This window comes from Rana temporaria, chromosome 1 (genome assembly GCF_905171775.1).
Source record: "Rana temporaria chromosome 1, aRanTem1.1, whole genome shotgun sequence".
NCBI lineage: Eukaryota > Metazoa > Chordata > Amphibia > Anura > Ranidae > Rana > Rana temporaria.
In genome coordinates this window covers 60,066,417-60,081,986 of record NC_053489.1, presented here as the reverse complement: position 1 = coordinate 60,081,986, position 15,570 = coordinate 60,066,417, and the positions used below count along the sequence as shown (strand labels likewise).

Here is a 15,570-nt window from a genome sequence, read left to right as displayed (position 1 = left end):
ATATCATGGGATAGTAATTTCATGACAGGCCTGTACATTTCTTTATTTTCTTTTGCTGCCTAACTTCAGTAGTTCAGGAAGTTAAGAAAAAAATTCAAAGCATGGGAGACGTTACCCCCATGTCGCTATTGGGTCGAATACATTTTATTAAGATTCTTCCAAAATTTTTATACTACTTTTGAAAATCATCACCGTGCTTTCCAAAATCCTTTTTTACACCGTTTTTGTTTTTTGTGTTTTATGGAGACATCGGTCACCAAGTTTTAAATTGACCACAATTATGCCTACCTTGACGCAGGGGGGATTGGCAACAGAGCTGGTAACTGCAGCGGGTTGGTTGAATCCAGATAATTCCAATCCTTCTATAATACTAGAGGCTGCAATTGTTCACTCTATTGAAGCACTGCAAGTATTATTGTTTCAAGGTCTGAAACCCCTATATGACTTGACTCCTTTAAAGGCATGGAGATCTGGATTGGTCATGTCGCTCTGTCGCATTCCATGGGAGAGACGTTTCTACTCCCCCTTGTCACCGATACTTCTGATTTGAGTGCGCATGGAGCAAGGAATGGCGAGGGAGCAAAGGCAAGAGGAGTATAAGCGGCACCCCTGTGTAGTTGATACTGTCACTTGCCCTGAATGGGCAAGGTGACAGTCTCTTCAAAGGTATTTAGTCAGAAAATAACTCTAATCCAGGGGTTGGAAGGCCATCAATCACGGTCGATCGAAGGAAGCAGACAGGTGGATTTGTGATCTCGGCTCTGCCTCCCCTTAGCCTCTGCTGTTCTCGTTCACTGCAGAGTGGAGAGCAAGAGGCAGCATAGTGCTGAATGGAGGGTGGGGCGGGAGCTGCACAGTGATTGGTTTTTAGGCGTTCCTAGCAAACAATTCCCAGCTTTATTGAAATGTAAAGGCCCTTTTCACACGGACGGATAGAATGGTGCTTTTAGCTTCGGATTTTCTAGTTTTCTACCGCAGCTCAAAGCACACAATGCTTTCCTATGGCCCCATTCACACACAGCGTTTAGCTGCGATTTCATTACATGCGGTTTGGTGCGAATAGAAAAAATAGAATTGAATGCGTCCGGGTGCAATTTAGCGCAGCTATATGCACATAACTGCAGGTAATCGCAGTCTTTTTTGTCAACTGCGGATAGCGGCGTGAGAAAAAAAAAAAACAGGAAGCACATCATAATCAAAAAAAATAAAAAGGGTTGCTATGGGAATGACTATCGCAGCCACATTTAACAGCGCGTAAACGCGTGTAATCGCAATGTACAAATGCAGCTAATCGCAGTGCCTGGAGCCTTGAATTTCACAAAACATTTTAAATGCTTTTAACTGCAGCAAAACAGCCGTCCGTGTGAAAGGGGCCTAACTCTGGGCAGCTCCTGCTCCCACCTTTCACCCAGCACTGTACTATCCCCTGATGCCTGCTTTGCTGTACACACACTGGCAGGTGGGAAGTGCTACCTACACAACGCTGTGTATATTTGAGGGAAGGAGACACTGTTGGAGGGGGACAGAGGACAACACAGTGGGGGGGGGGGGGGGGGTAAAGTACTGACAGCAGTTTTTTTGGAAAGGGGAGGCGGAGTACACTATGGGGGCGGGTGATGTGAAGGAGGGGCAGAAGACACTGCAGTTTGGGAGGGGTTGAGGTGATTTAAAGGGCCAGAGGGACACTGTGGGGGGGGGAGGGGATACAGAACACTGCGGCTACGTCTTTTTATTGGGAGCTGGATAGTTTGTGTTTTAAGTGCCTAGTGCCTCACACCTCTTGGATCTTTTGTCCAAGTAGATCTCAACCTATGAAAGGTTGCCTACCCTGCTCTGTATAGTCCTTGTTTTTTTTTCCTGGATTACCTCATCTCATATGTATTTTTATTTATTTTGTTGATGCTTCAGCTCTGGTTAAATGTAAAACTCTGAAAACTCTCTTTTGTTCCTAGGTGTTCGTCTGTACTTTACCACTGGTCCATTCCATTCCAAACATCAAGCAACACGTCCAAGCACGTTGGCACTGGTGCATATCCGCCTACCTCCAGGATTCTCCGCCTCCTCCAATGTAGAAAAACCTTCAAAAGTCCACAAAGCTTTGTATAACAACGGTGAGCTTTTCATCAGGGTCGTGTTTGTGTTTTTTTTTTTGTTTTTGTTTTTTGTATGGTACAGTCCAAGATATTTATCTGTCCAGTAAATTTTGCTGGAGTTAGTCATGTATGATGTCGCCAACTATCTGATTTTATGTACTTCCACTCGTCCTACTTTAAAAAGTATAAAGCTTTTCACAACATCAGTTGTATGCATTTTCCATTGTTTTAGGTCTGATTAAATGGTATTTCCACCACACAGTGTTTGTATACTGGAGGGTTAAACCCCTCTGTTCTCTCATTAATGGGTCTCCATACCTACATTTAATATTTCCTTCGCTGAATCATTGTACTTTTATGGCTCATGCAATGAGAGGAGCTAAAACAGAGTTGACAAACACCAGAGTCAAGAGTTAGGGCATGGTGATCTCCTGTTGAAGTGTCCACTATAGATATAGAGAGAGAGACTGTAATGGAAACTCCATTGATTTGTTCCACAACCATTCATTTATAGGTCTTTCAGTTTGTAGGCCATAAAAGAAAAAGATTATAGCAATGTGTAACCATAGACTGTCCATCCACAAATGAAAGCCTCCAAGGGGATTGGAAGCAAAATCCAGCAGGAGCTACAGAGTATAAAAGATAAGAGATGCGCCTCTAAGTGTAGCAATATGGTTACAGTTAATGAAAGTACAACATTTAGCAACTCACGTGGTTGATTAAAAGAGACACATCTAAGTATACAAGCATTCAGGGTTAAGCTGTCCACATAGACTATCCTCCAAGGCCGATTATCTCCGCTTTAGTCTGCAACCGTGACCGGGAAGACTATCCTGCAGTAGAGCGATCTGAAAGTGAGGCTTGAACCGCTCGTGAAGCACAGTGTGGAAGGGACGATTTCCATGGCGTTGCGGAGGATGGTCTATGTCAGGGATATGCAATTAGCGGACCTCCAGCTGTTGCAAAACTACAAGTCCCATCATGCCTCTGCCTCTGGGTGTCATGCTTGTGGCTGTCAGTCTTGCTATGCCTCATGGGACTTGTAGTTCAGCAACAGCGGGAGGTCCGCTAATTGCATATCCCTGGTCTATGTGGACAGCGTTACCCCAGATGCCTGCATACTTTAGATGTGCCTCTTTTAATCATCAACCATGTGAGTTGCTAAATGTTGTACCTTCATTAAATGTAACCATATTGCTACACTTAGAGGCGCCTCTCTTCACTTTTTTACTCGGTTGTGACATGACACTACTTGTTTATCAAAACATCGCTTGTATAGCGAGTCAAAATGTATTAAAAAATTTAGCTTGTCTTGCAAAACGCTCTCAACCCAAGGTTTTACTCTATCTCGAGATATCTATCTCTATACATACGTATTCCACCTATAACTGAAAGATAACAGTTTTTATTTTTTTTAAGTAGTGTGTGTGTGTACAAAATTACATTGACATTCCTTCTCTGCCAGGTGTTTTACTAATGGCCGCATCTGAAAATGAGGATCATGATATTCTTTGGTGCATCAACCATGACTCCTTCCCATTTCAGAGGCCAATGATGGAGATACAGGTGAGCACTTGAAATTTTATTTTTATTTTTTTATATATTGATCTAGTTTACTGGTTCTGCTTTTTACCCCCTCTTGGCTGTGACTTTACCAGGTTAAGACTGACTGGTCCATGTCCCTTTTTAATAGGATCTTCCACTGATGCCGATTTGCTCCACGCTTATGAAATGCGTGGAACACATGGCTGTAGCTTAATTTCAGTTGTGCTGGTTTACTGGAGGCTACTGTCTCCCACATGGGTCTCATGCCAATACACCTGTATAGGACACTTTGAATTTAAAGCTGCAGAATTTGTGTCTAAAAAGCATCTGGTCCACATGGCCTTTAACCACTTAAGACCCGGACCATTACGCAGGACCTGGGCAGTTTTTGCGATTCGTCACTGCGTCGCTTTAACTGACAATTGCACAGTCGTGCGACGTGGCTCCCAAACAAAATTGGCATCCTTTTTTTCCCACAAATAGAGCTTTCTTTTGGTGGTATTTGATCACCTCTGCGGTTTTAATTTTTTGCGCTATAAACAAAAATAGAGCGACAATTTTGAAAAAAAAACGATTTTTTACTTTTTGCTATAATAAATACCCCCAAAAAAGATAAACGCTTATTGCTATTTTTATTTTTTTTTATCTAATGGTTTGCGCAAAATGTATAGCATTTACAAAATAGGGGATAGTTTTATTGCATTTTTATAAAATATATATATATATATATATATATATATATATATATATATATATATATATATTTTACTACTAATGGCGGCGATCAGCGATTTTATTATTATTTTTTGTGACTGCGGCATTATGGCGGATACATCGGACAATTTTGACACATTTTTGGGACCCTTGTCATTTTCACAGCAAAAAATGCTATAAAAATGCATTGTTTACTGTGAAAATTACAATTGCAGTTTGGGAGTTAACCCATTCAGCGCCCCCTAGTGGTTAAGTGTGACCTCATATGTGTTTCTACCTGTAGGGGGCGGGGCTGGACGTGTGACGCCATTGATCGTGTTTCCCTATATCAGGGAACAGACGATCAATGACGGCGCCACTGTGAAGAACGGGGAAGCTGTGTTTACACACAGCTTCCCCGTTCTTCAGCTCCGGGGGCCGATTGCGGGACTCCGGCGGCGATCGGGTCCCGCGGGCGTGCGCCGCGACCCACGGCTGGGCACTTGAAAGGACGTACAGGTACGTGCTTGTGCCATTCTGCCGACGTATGTGTGCAGGAGGCAGTCCTTAAGTGGTTAAGGGACAGTTCTTCGAATCTACTCTTAATAAATTTTCACCTCCAAAATTCCTCTGTCTCTGCAGATCTCCATCAAACCCTATCAGGTTTTCTAGATCAAGGTATCCTTTCCCTAGTTCTGTAGTATAGCGGTTTTAAGGAGTCCCTACACCTGGAAATGTTCCAGGACCTGTGTTGCAGGTGGGGGATGCCAGATGTAGACCTTCTGGTTTCCAAGTTCAACAACAAACTCAACAGGTTTGTTTTCAAGTACAAGGATCCTCTGGAGGAAAGTGCATTTCCTCCCCTGAAACTTCATTGTCTGGTTCATGTGATCCAGATAGAGGACATTATGGTGGTCATCCTTGCGCTGGATTGGCCAGATCCAGTACTTGGCAATAAATATGAAAATTTGGCCAGAATTTTGCTAAACCATATTGTTCTTCTAGTCATTTTGATTGTCCCATAACCACTGTTTTTTTTATACAGGTAACTGTTCATGTGGATGGCCATTCCTGGGCTCTTTCTTCCATTGATGAAGGCCAGGTGGAAAAGATAATGACTCCATTAAACAAGGACATAATCCCCGTTACTGACTCTCCTGTTATAATTCGCCAGCACATGGTCCCACCGAAGAAGTTTGTTCTACTCTCCGCAAAGGTTTGTCTGACATTTTGACCCCACTCGGTCTACTGAAAGTATAGCTAAAGGCAAAACTTTTTATTTTTGTTTTGAATAGGGGGTTCAGAGTGCTTGTTCCGTTCTCTTACTTTTCAATGAAGTCTTCTTATGGGGATACTAGTTCTGATGAGAATCGGGATTGCCTCACTTTGGAGAGATTTCCTATAACTTCCTGTTCGGACAAAGTGAAGGTATATCTCCCTAATGGGATACAGATGACAAAACCAAAAAACCAACAGAGGCCATAACCTTCCCATATTCTATTCAAAATGAAAAAAGTTTTGCCTTTTAGTTTTATTTGAAATATCTTAATTCCACATCACAGTACACAGAGGACTTGAAATTCACGACTACATGGCTTATGCTGTCCCATCAGGTGAATGGACACTGGTCACAAAAAAAAATCCCCGACCCAGGGATTTTTAGCTCAGCTAAGTCTGTTTTTAGCTAGGTTTCTTAGATGATGGCTGTGCCTTCAGATTTTTCTCTTAAGATTTCCTTATGTGTGTGTGTGCCTAGTTTCTGGATTTCCTGACCTTTTTTTCACGCCTTTGAATGTGTAGAGGAGGGTTTAATCCGTATCAATCGCTATGACCTCATAGCCGCGGATTGTACTCATTCGGACCCCTCATGCAAAAGCAGGGACAGCCTGTAATGTTCCCAGTCAGCGCTGGATCCTGTGGGCAGTTATCTCCGGGTACATCATGGGCCTCTTCCACACTGGCGGACTCCATCGCTTTGGAGTCTGCCAGCTCAGCGGGAGATCTCCTCTGCTCACTGAGCTAAGGGGCTTGTGCAGCGCCAATGTCTCCTATGGGGAGATCTGATGAAAATGGACAGCGTGTCCGTTTTCATCAGATCTCGTCTGATCCGCCGTAGACGGATGGGGACGTATCTCCATCCGTTCGACTTTGGCGGATCGGGTTTGGATGTCAACGGACATGTCTCCGCTGACATCCAACGCTCCATAGAACTGCATGGAGTGGCCATTCAGGTCCACCATCAAAACTGACAGGCGGACCTGAGCGGTCCAATCGTGTGACAGGGGCCTTATTTGGTAATCGGAGGAAAATTTGCAGTATGATAAAGAGGAAACTGTTGGAAGATCTGCAATCCTTTGTGGACATGTCCTCCTAGGGGGAATTTAAGCGTCCAGGATTCAGACACACAAGACCACGGTGGGCTTCCTAGTGGATGTGGTGTGCACTAACCTGAAGTTACTGCTGCTCGATTCCTCCTCCCCATAAAAGATAAGTCGAAGGTGATGACTCAGAAACAAGTAACACCACCTGTATCGGAGAAGTGTTTCTTTCGGAAGCAAACACCCTCAGGCTCTAAACGAAAGCCTCTCTCCCATTTTCATAAGGAGAACTGGACCCTTAAGTCTCCTGGTTTCAGGAGCCAATCCTCCTCAGAGAGAAATGGATCCCCCATACTTATGGTCGTCTGGACACAGGCGACTAGATTTGCAAGGAGGCGTCCGGAGGCTACAAGCTGAAGTTTTGCTTCCCCCCCCCCCCCCCCCCAGTTTTTCTTTACAGCTCTGAAACAACTGCTTTCCCAAGAGGTCATTGCACCTGTGTCTGAAGAGGACAGGTCTCGCAGCTTATTTTGAAACCTGTTCACAGTTCCCAAGTGAATCAGAGGCATCTGGCCTATTCTGAACCTCAAAGGTCTCAAGTTCCTGAAGGTACAAACATTGAGGCTTGGCTGGAAGGAGTTTTTTTCTGGGGGGTGAACCCTGTTTTGTTTTAGTTTTTTTGGGTAAACCAACAGTTCTAGTTTTATTCTTTTATTAGTAACTTGCTCTTTATGGATTACAGGGGAGTCACATCTTTCAAAAGCTTAGACCTGTGGATCAGCTGCGACACCTTCTTGTTGCCAATACTGGAGGAGATGGAGAAGAAATTGAGCGGTTCTTTAAATTGCATCAGGTAATTTTTTTTTTTTTTTTTTTTTTTTTTTTTTAGGAAACATTTTGTATCTGTAGATACCAAAATAAAGGAAGCAAAGCATTATGTTCCACCGAATTTTTTTTTTAAATGGTTTTCTATTTCATATTTCCCCCTTACAACTAGCAGCTAGTGAGCACATGATGCTATGGGTTTTAGATGATTTACACATTTTCCTCTGAAATGAACAGTAGGATTTTAAGTTACACATAGTTGCGGCGGGAGCAGGCAGGATCAACCAGGTATTTTACATCATACAATGGGACAAATTACACAACACGCTTCAAAGGAACAGTGTTCTCCTCATATTTTTTTTTTTTTTTTTGGGTTTACAAACGCTTTAACCACTTAAGGACCGCCTCCTGCACATATACGTCGGCAGAATGGCACGGCTGGGCACAAGCAGGTACGTCCTCTTTAAGTGCCCAGTCGCGGGCGCGCGGCCCGGTCCGAAGCACCGGGACCCGTGGACCCGATCGCCGCTGGAGTCCCGCGATCGGTCCCCGGAGCTGAAGAACGTGGAGAGCTGTGTGTGTACTTCCCCGTTCTTCACTGTGGCGCCGTCATTGATCGTGTGTTCCCTTTTATAGGGAAACACAATCAATGACGTCACACCTACAGCCACACCCCCTACAGTTAGAAACACAAATGAGGTCACACTTAACCCCTTCAGTGCCCCTTTGTGGTTAACTCCCAAACTGCTATTGTCATTTTCACAGTAAACAATGCATTTTTAATGCCTTTTTTGCTGTGAAAATGACAATGGTCCCAAACACGTGTCAAAATTGTCCGAAGTGTCGGCCATAATGTTGCAGTCACGAAAAAAATCACTGATCGCTGCCATTAGTAGTAAACAAATTCTTTTTATATAAAAATGCAATAAAACTATCCCCTATTTTGTAAACGCTATAAATTTTGCGCAAACCAATCGATTAACGCTTATTGCGATATTAATTTTTTTTTACCAAAAATAGGTAGAATAATACTCATCGGCCTAAACTGAGGGGAAAAAATGCAGTCACTGTACTAATGACACTGGCAGGGAAGGGGTTAACCGGGGGCAATCAAAGGGTTAAATGTGTCCTTGGAGGTGCTTTCTAACTGTGGGGGATGTGCTTTAACTGTACGAGAGATCAGTGTTCTGCTTAGTAGAAACACCAGATATGTCTTCTCTTGTCACAGAACGTCGATCTGCCTTGTTTACATAGTCAGACCACTGTTCTTTCTGCCTCGGAAACGATTAGTGGGTCCCGGTGGACATCTGGTCCACTGGACCCGCTGATTGGCTCCCGCTGTCTCCAATCACAGCGGGAGCGGGTTACCTGTATTAAGGAGCCACAGTCAGGATAAATAATGATAGTTGATACAGTAGGTTGCAATGTGCAGGGAGGGGGTGTCAGACCACTGGAGACCCAGGCCACTGTGCTGTGAGTAGCAGTCAGACTTTCGAAATATGCTGCCAGGTGAGAAGAACCTAAGCCACAACATATTGTATTACTGTGTATGTACAGTAGTAAATCAAGAGGGTTCACTTGGGCTTTGAAGCTTATCTATAGCCCTTCTTCTCTACGGAAAAAATAAAATAATGATAAAAATGTTTGTCGGGTCCCCAGTGGAAGATTTATTTTCAAATTCTGTTCAACTTGCAATTTTAAACTTTTGGATTTTTGCTTGCATCCAGTGTGGCGACAGTGGTAACCTGGACAGATAGAGAATTAATCTCCCTGTTGGTGACACCGGCAATAAAAACCTGGCAGAGGCTCTAACGGGAACAGGTTTCATGTGTGGTGTTGGCTTTGTCCAGTTGATTTGATTTTTGTACCTTCTGTTTTAAAGGAGGATCAGGCCTGTGCAACATGTTTAATACTGGCATGCTCTTCATCTGCATCGGATCGAGAAGTGTCCACCTGGGCTACACGTGCATTCTTCAGGTATTTTCATTATGGTATATGTTTTTTTCTTTCTCATCCTTTTGAGAGACACAGAAAGTCTATCATCTTTGGGTTATATTGCTGACTACAGCATGCCTACATTTTTATGCTAGTGTCCTAGGAGGATGGACATCCTTTTTAACTCTGCTAGACAGTATAACGCTGCTCCAGGGTACTCTTGCCACCATAGAATCGCACACTTCTCTCACTCAGATGCAGGCTCAGTTTGATCCACTGGAATCGTGTAGTATTACCAATCTGGACAGCTGCACACCAAAAATCTTCACCATTTTTCACATATAGTAGAAAAGACCTGACAACAGCTATACAGATCCTTGGGGACTGAACAATTTCAACGCATTTCACACTGGCTCAGTGCTTAATCATGACTCTAGTGTGAAACGCGTTGCCTTTGTTCATTCCCCAAGGGTTTGTACAGCTTTTGTCGGGTGCTTTTACTATAAGTCCAATAAAGGGGAAGATTTTCGGAGTGCAGATGTCCAAATTGTGTATACTACATTTTTAAATCTGTTGCTAGAACTAACCTATTGCTTGCCAGCCAGCACTTCTCTCCTTTTGTCTTCAGTTGACTCTTCTCTACACGTCAACAATTTAAAGCGGGGGTTCACCATAAAAACAATTTTCTAACAATACATTGAGCTCACTCTCGACATTGACAGTATGCCGAGTTTTTTTTTTTTTTTTTTTTGCTGTACATACCTCGTATAGCTATTTTCTTACCCGGCTTCCGGGTAGTGAATCCCGCGGGAGTGGGCGTTCCTATGCAGCAGTTAGTGATTGACATGATGACAAAAACTACCGTACCCCCGCTTTAAGCTATCCATTGCAGACATCCTTGACCTGGCATTTATAGTACTGGACTGGACTGGAAATGCAGGGCTAGCCTGTAAGGCCCCGATTTCCGCTGCGATTTTTGCCATGACTTGAAGCAATGCCTGTGTAATTTTAAGGTCGCATCAAAGTCAGACCAAAGTAGTGCAGGTACTACTTTGAAGTCCCAAAGATATGAACAATACTCGTTGGAAATCACAAGCTACGACTTGTCATGTGACTTTGCAGTCCCAAGACGCAGAACAAGTCGCACAAGTGTGAAAGAGGCCCAAGTGACATTCAGGCACTGGGCTTCGTGTAAGGAGCGAGTGTTTTCCAGGTTCAGCATTGAAGATTTCTACCGATCAGAAGATAGAATCCCTCTCTTAACTCTGTTCTTGCTGGCAGGCCCTCCTCTTGCCCTGTTCTAGCTGTGATTTTTTTTTTTGTTAAACATTGGCAGAAAAGTCTGCCCTACAAATGGTCTCTCTACTGCAGCAGAGGATCCCTCACTGATGGAGATCGTGGAGCAGATGGCTGGGGCCATTTACCACATTGTCGTCCAGTCCAGTAAATAGGACTGAACTAGAGCTCAGCACTGTCAAGTCTGGACTCTTTCTTGTTTTGGTTAGAATGTTAACCCATACAACCCTTGCCTAAAGCGATTGTAAAGGTCATTTTTTTTTTTTTTTTTTTTTTTTTTTTTACATAACAAACCTATCTATACTTGCCTACTTTGTGCAATGGAATGCAAATTGGAAAATTGCACAGAGAGGCTGCAAATCTCTTCTCGGGTACCCTGCTGGGGCTCCTGGCCCCTCCACTCCGTCCAGTGCCATCATGGGAAGCCGCTTTCCATGTGGGGGATCGTGAGTGCTTATTCCTGAGCCCTGCTGCTGTGTCTATTGACACACAATGGAACTCAACCCACCCCTCGCTCCCTTGTCACTGCCTTTGATTGACAGCACTTGGAGCCAATGGCTACTGGTGCCCCAGCAAAGCCAGCGAGACAGATGTGAGGGTAGAGAAGAGCTGCAGATGTGCACAGCACTGGATCAAATGGGTGCACAGGTAAGGGAAAGGTGTGGTGTGGGGGAATACTGATGATTTAACATTTTTTACCATAATGCAAGGAACGCATTAAGGAAAAAAAATAGTCTTTAGAACCACTTTAAGAACTTTTGTCTGGGGTGGGGGGGTTCCCATATACCCCCCACCCCATGGGATTAAGCTTTTGGTCTTCGTTCCCTCTGTCTGGCCCCAGTTCTCTAAGCAGGGCTTCTATTCCCTGTGACTATGCTTCAGATTATGAGCCACTATTTCATTTGCTGTCAATTCTAATTGGTCATACTAAATGGGATCTGTAGGAAGATTTGGTTCTTGTTCCACTTTTTTGAGTGGCTCGGGTGACCAGCTTCCAGGTTTGGTATTATGGATTGTTTTTTCTCCTTTTGCCTGTGAAAACATCCTTTACTAGTGATGTAAGGCTCTTGTGGCTGCCTCTGAAGTAAGCTTCATATGTAAGGTTCTTTAGGCAGCTCTTCAGCTGTAGGCAGTCTCCTTTATTTTAATCAATTTTTTATGCTGGATCTGTCAGTAAGTTTGCTGTGTTTCGCACCTATTACTCGGACTGCTTTTGGACATCTCGACTGTACAAGACTTCCTATGTCCCTCAATGGACAAAGACAGGGCTTGACAAATCCCGGGCGCCAGGTCGCCATGGCCACTAGAAATAGGGTCCTGGCGACTTGGCAGGGGGGCAAAAAAAAAAGCTGGGGCCATCTGGTGGTGAGCCGTTGGTATTACAAGTTATTACCACCAGATGTGAGCTGGCGCCATCTGGTGGTGGCCGTTGGTATTACAAGTTAAGCATTACAAGTTAAACAGCAATTCTAATGTTGTTTTTCACTGCCATCTTCTTCCCTCTAATTAGAACCCCCGAACATTATATATATTTTTTATCCTAACACCCTAGAGAATAAAATGGCGATCGTTGCAATACTTTCTGTCACGCGGTATTTGCGCAGAGGTCTTACAAGCGCACTTTTTTGGTTAAAAAATTACACTTTTTTTAATTAAAAAAATAAGACAACAGTAAAGTTATCCCCATATTTTTTTTTTTTTTATATATATTATGAAAGATAATGTTACGCCGAGTAAATTCATACCCAACGTGTCACGCTTCAAAATTGCATCCGCTCGTGGAATGCCGACAAACTTTTACCCTTTAAAATCTTCATAGGCGACATTTAAAAAAAATCTACAGGTTGCATGTTTTGAGTTACAGAGGAGGTCTAGGGCTAGAATTATTGCTCTCGCTCTACCAATCGCGGCGATACCTCACATGTGTGGTTTGAACACCGTTTACATATGCGGGCGCTGCTCACGTATGTGTTCGCTTCTGCGCGCAAGCTCGTCGGGATGGGGCGCGTTTTCTGGCTCCTAACTTTTTTACCTGGCTCCTAGATTTCCAGCAAATTTGTCAACCCCTGGACAAAGAAATACGATTTTTGTATTCACTGTAAAATCAATTTTTTGGGGTTTTATGATCATACTGTTGATACTGCTCTGCAACAAAACTGAGGCATGCTGGTAGTGGGAGGGGTTATTGTGTGCTGGCCTACAGTTTTATGGTTTGCCAGTGTCCAAAAGCTGAAGAACTTCCTATGTCCCTTAATGGATTCCAAGGATTTTACAGGGAGTACAAAAGTCCTTTCATGCCATTTGAGTTAGATTGAGAACTAATTAACTTGTTTTTTTGCAGTCAGTGTCGGAGCTCCCTGTAGTTTTCTCTCCATGACAATAAAATGATTTTACAAACCAAAAGCAAACATAAACAGGCTGGTCATTGGGGAAAACATAATCACAGATGGTTGTGTACCTGATGTTTCTGGTGAAGGCATGCAAATGCAAGTTAATAAAACCAGCAAACGGACAGCAAATATCATGAGTGTTATTTTTAGTATAAGGTTATATGCATTAATTAAATCGCCTAAGATATGTAACATTTTGGTCAGCAGCCTTTCTAGTAGGAATTCTGACTTCATCTGCTGGATGACTGGTTAGGTAACAGTGCTGTAAAATTATAGTACATGCTTATTTTTTTTTCTTGCTTTATATAGGTATGGTGGGGAAGCACAAATGCGTATGCAGTCTTCACTGCCGGCCCCTAGCAATGTGGGGCCAATATTTGGTTCTCCGTTGCCTATGGGTAAGTAATATATCTTTGTAGGTCCTGATTACATTTGGGAAAGGCAAAAGGCTGGTAGAAAGGAGGAAGTCAGAATCGTGGTAGAAGGCATATCTTTCCAATATGACACATTGCTCAGATACAGCTAGATGGGGAGCAGCTACACAAATGGAGATGTATTACTCTGATTACTGTATAAATGACACTGACATAGGAGGTTAACACTAGGGGGTGATCAAGGGGTTAAATGTGTTACCTAGGGAGTGATTCTAACTGTGGGGGGATGGGACTGACTAGGGGAGGAAATTGATCAGTGTTTCTATGTACTAGGGACACAATCTGTCGTCTCTCCCCTGACAGGATGTGGATCTTTGTGTTTACACACACAGCTCTACGTTCCTGCTCTGTGACGAGCAATCGCGGTGCCCGGCGGACATCACGGTCGCCAGGCACACGCATCGGCTCCCGAGTGACACGGTGCGCACGCCCTTTACAACCCTGGGAGGCCGAGGACGTCCTATGACGCCCACCCAGGATGGCAGAGCCACTCTGCAGGTGTCATATTACAATAACTAGGATGGGAAGTGGTTAAATAACAAACATGTCATACTTTCCTCCAATGTGCAGTTGGTTTTGCACAGAGTGGCCCCCGATCCTCCTCTTCTGGGGCTTTGTGGCACAGGTGGCTCCTCCTCTTCTCGAGTGCCCCGTCAGAGAATTGCTCTCCTTCATGACACCCATCGCGGGCGCGCTCCTGTGTCCTGCTTTTGCGTCTATTGACACAGACAACAGGACTCATCCCCGGTGCCCACGTCATTGGATTTTATTGATGGCAGCGGGAGCCAATGGCTGCGCTGCAATCAATCCAATCAGGACATGAGACACCAGCCATAGATGGTGTGCTCTTCCCCGGGGTGAGAAAGACAGGGCTCAGGTAAGTAAAACGGGGGGGTCTGGGGGGCTGCAGCATGAGAGAAGGTTTTCACCTTAATGCATAGAATACATTAAGGTGAAAAACCACAAGGGCTTACAACCCCTTTAAAGCGAATTGACCATTCAGACCTTCTTCAGTTTTCATGTGAATTCATCAGTATGGGAAATGTTTGTGATTGCCGATTTTTCGTTTTGGTTAATATCTTGTCCTCAGTGTTGGTTGTCAATGTTCTTCCTTTCCTCATAGCATTGTTTTCGGAGGTCTTTGGAACAATAGATGCTGGTTAACAACTGTTAACCTTGCAGTCACTATTGCTGCCCTTTAGGGCAAGGATTTGAGCTGACCATACATGAATTGAAATTCAGGCAGTTCAAGAGGGAGCTGCCAAATTTCAATCTATGTATGGGCAGGGAGGTTGTACAGAAGCCGATCTACTGATTGAGTTCTGTACAACCACCCTGTAAGATTTTTCTCTGCTTGATCAGCGCTGGCAGTGCTGATCAGTGTATTTTAAAGGCAGGGGAGTCTCCCCGCTGTCAGAATACAATGGCTCAGCGGGGAGGATTCCCACATCCACTTAGAGTTTGTGCAATGGAGGAATCAAGTCCTTTTTTGTTTCATTCAATTTATTGGTTGAATGAAATAATCTGTGGGCTGCTTTACTTCCACAGAAGACAAATTTTTAGAGATTTTGTTAGTTTTCCTTGCTATTCATTAACATTCATTCTTCTTCATCTTCTAAATAGCTGGAAGGCCCTATCGTGTCTATGCTGGTATGTGCTAGCAAGGCAAAAGGGATTTATTTGCATAAAATACTTTTCAAAGTAAACCGCACACCTGCTTTTGGTTCTTCATTCTTTCTGGACTTCCTGGACTAGTGTTAAAAACTGAGGGGGGAAAAAATTGAATTCTGTATGTATGAGTGTTTTGAGTGCTACCCGTTGGTATACACTACATAGGGGGTTATTTACTAAAGCTGGAGAGTGCAAAATCAGGCTTACTTCTGCATAGAAACCAACCGGCTTCCAGGTTTTAAGCTTAATTGAACAAGATGAGGTTAGAAGCTGATTGGCTACCATGAACAGCTGCACCAGATTCTGAGTGCTCCCGTTTTAGTAAATCTACCCCACAGTGTCTGTATGAGAACATTGTAAGCCTATACAG

The 15,570-nt window shown here is 43.7% G+C and overlaps 1 protein-coding gene across 1 annotated transcript in view; it reads left to right on the top strand.

The window, feature by feature from the left end:
- Window positions 1-15,570, top strand: part of NUP155 (nucleoporin 155) — a 75,036-nt gene that overhangs the window by 21,370 nt on the left and 38,096 nt on the right. The window contains exons 11-16 of the mRNA XM_040338505.1: window positions 1,953-2,111; window positions 3,559-3,659; window positions 5,377-5,547; window positions 7,392-7,502; window positions 9,357-9,451; window positions 13,405-13,493. Coding sequence (XP_040194439.1) covers window positions 1,953-2,111; window positions 3,559-3,659; window positions 5,377-5,547; window positions 7,392-7,502; window positions 9,357-9,451; window positions 13,405-13,493 — 726 coding nt within the window. The remainder of the gene's footprint in view (window positions 1-1,952; window positions 2,112-3,558; window positions 3,660-5,376; window positions 5,548-7,391; window positions 7,503-9,356; window positions 9,452-13,404; window positions 13,494-15,570) is intronic.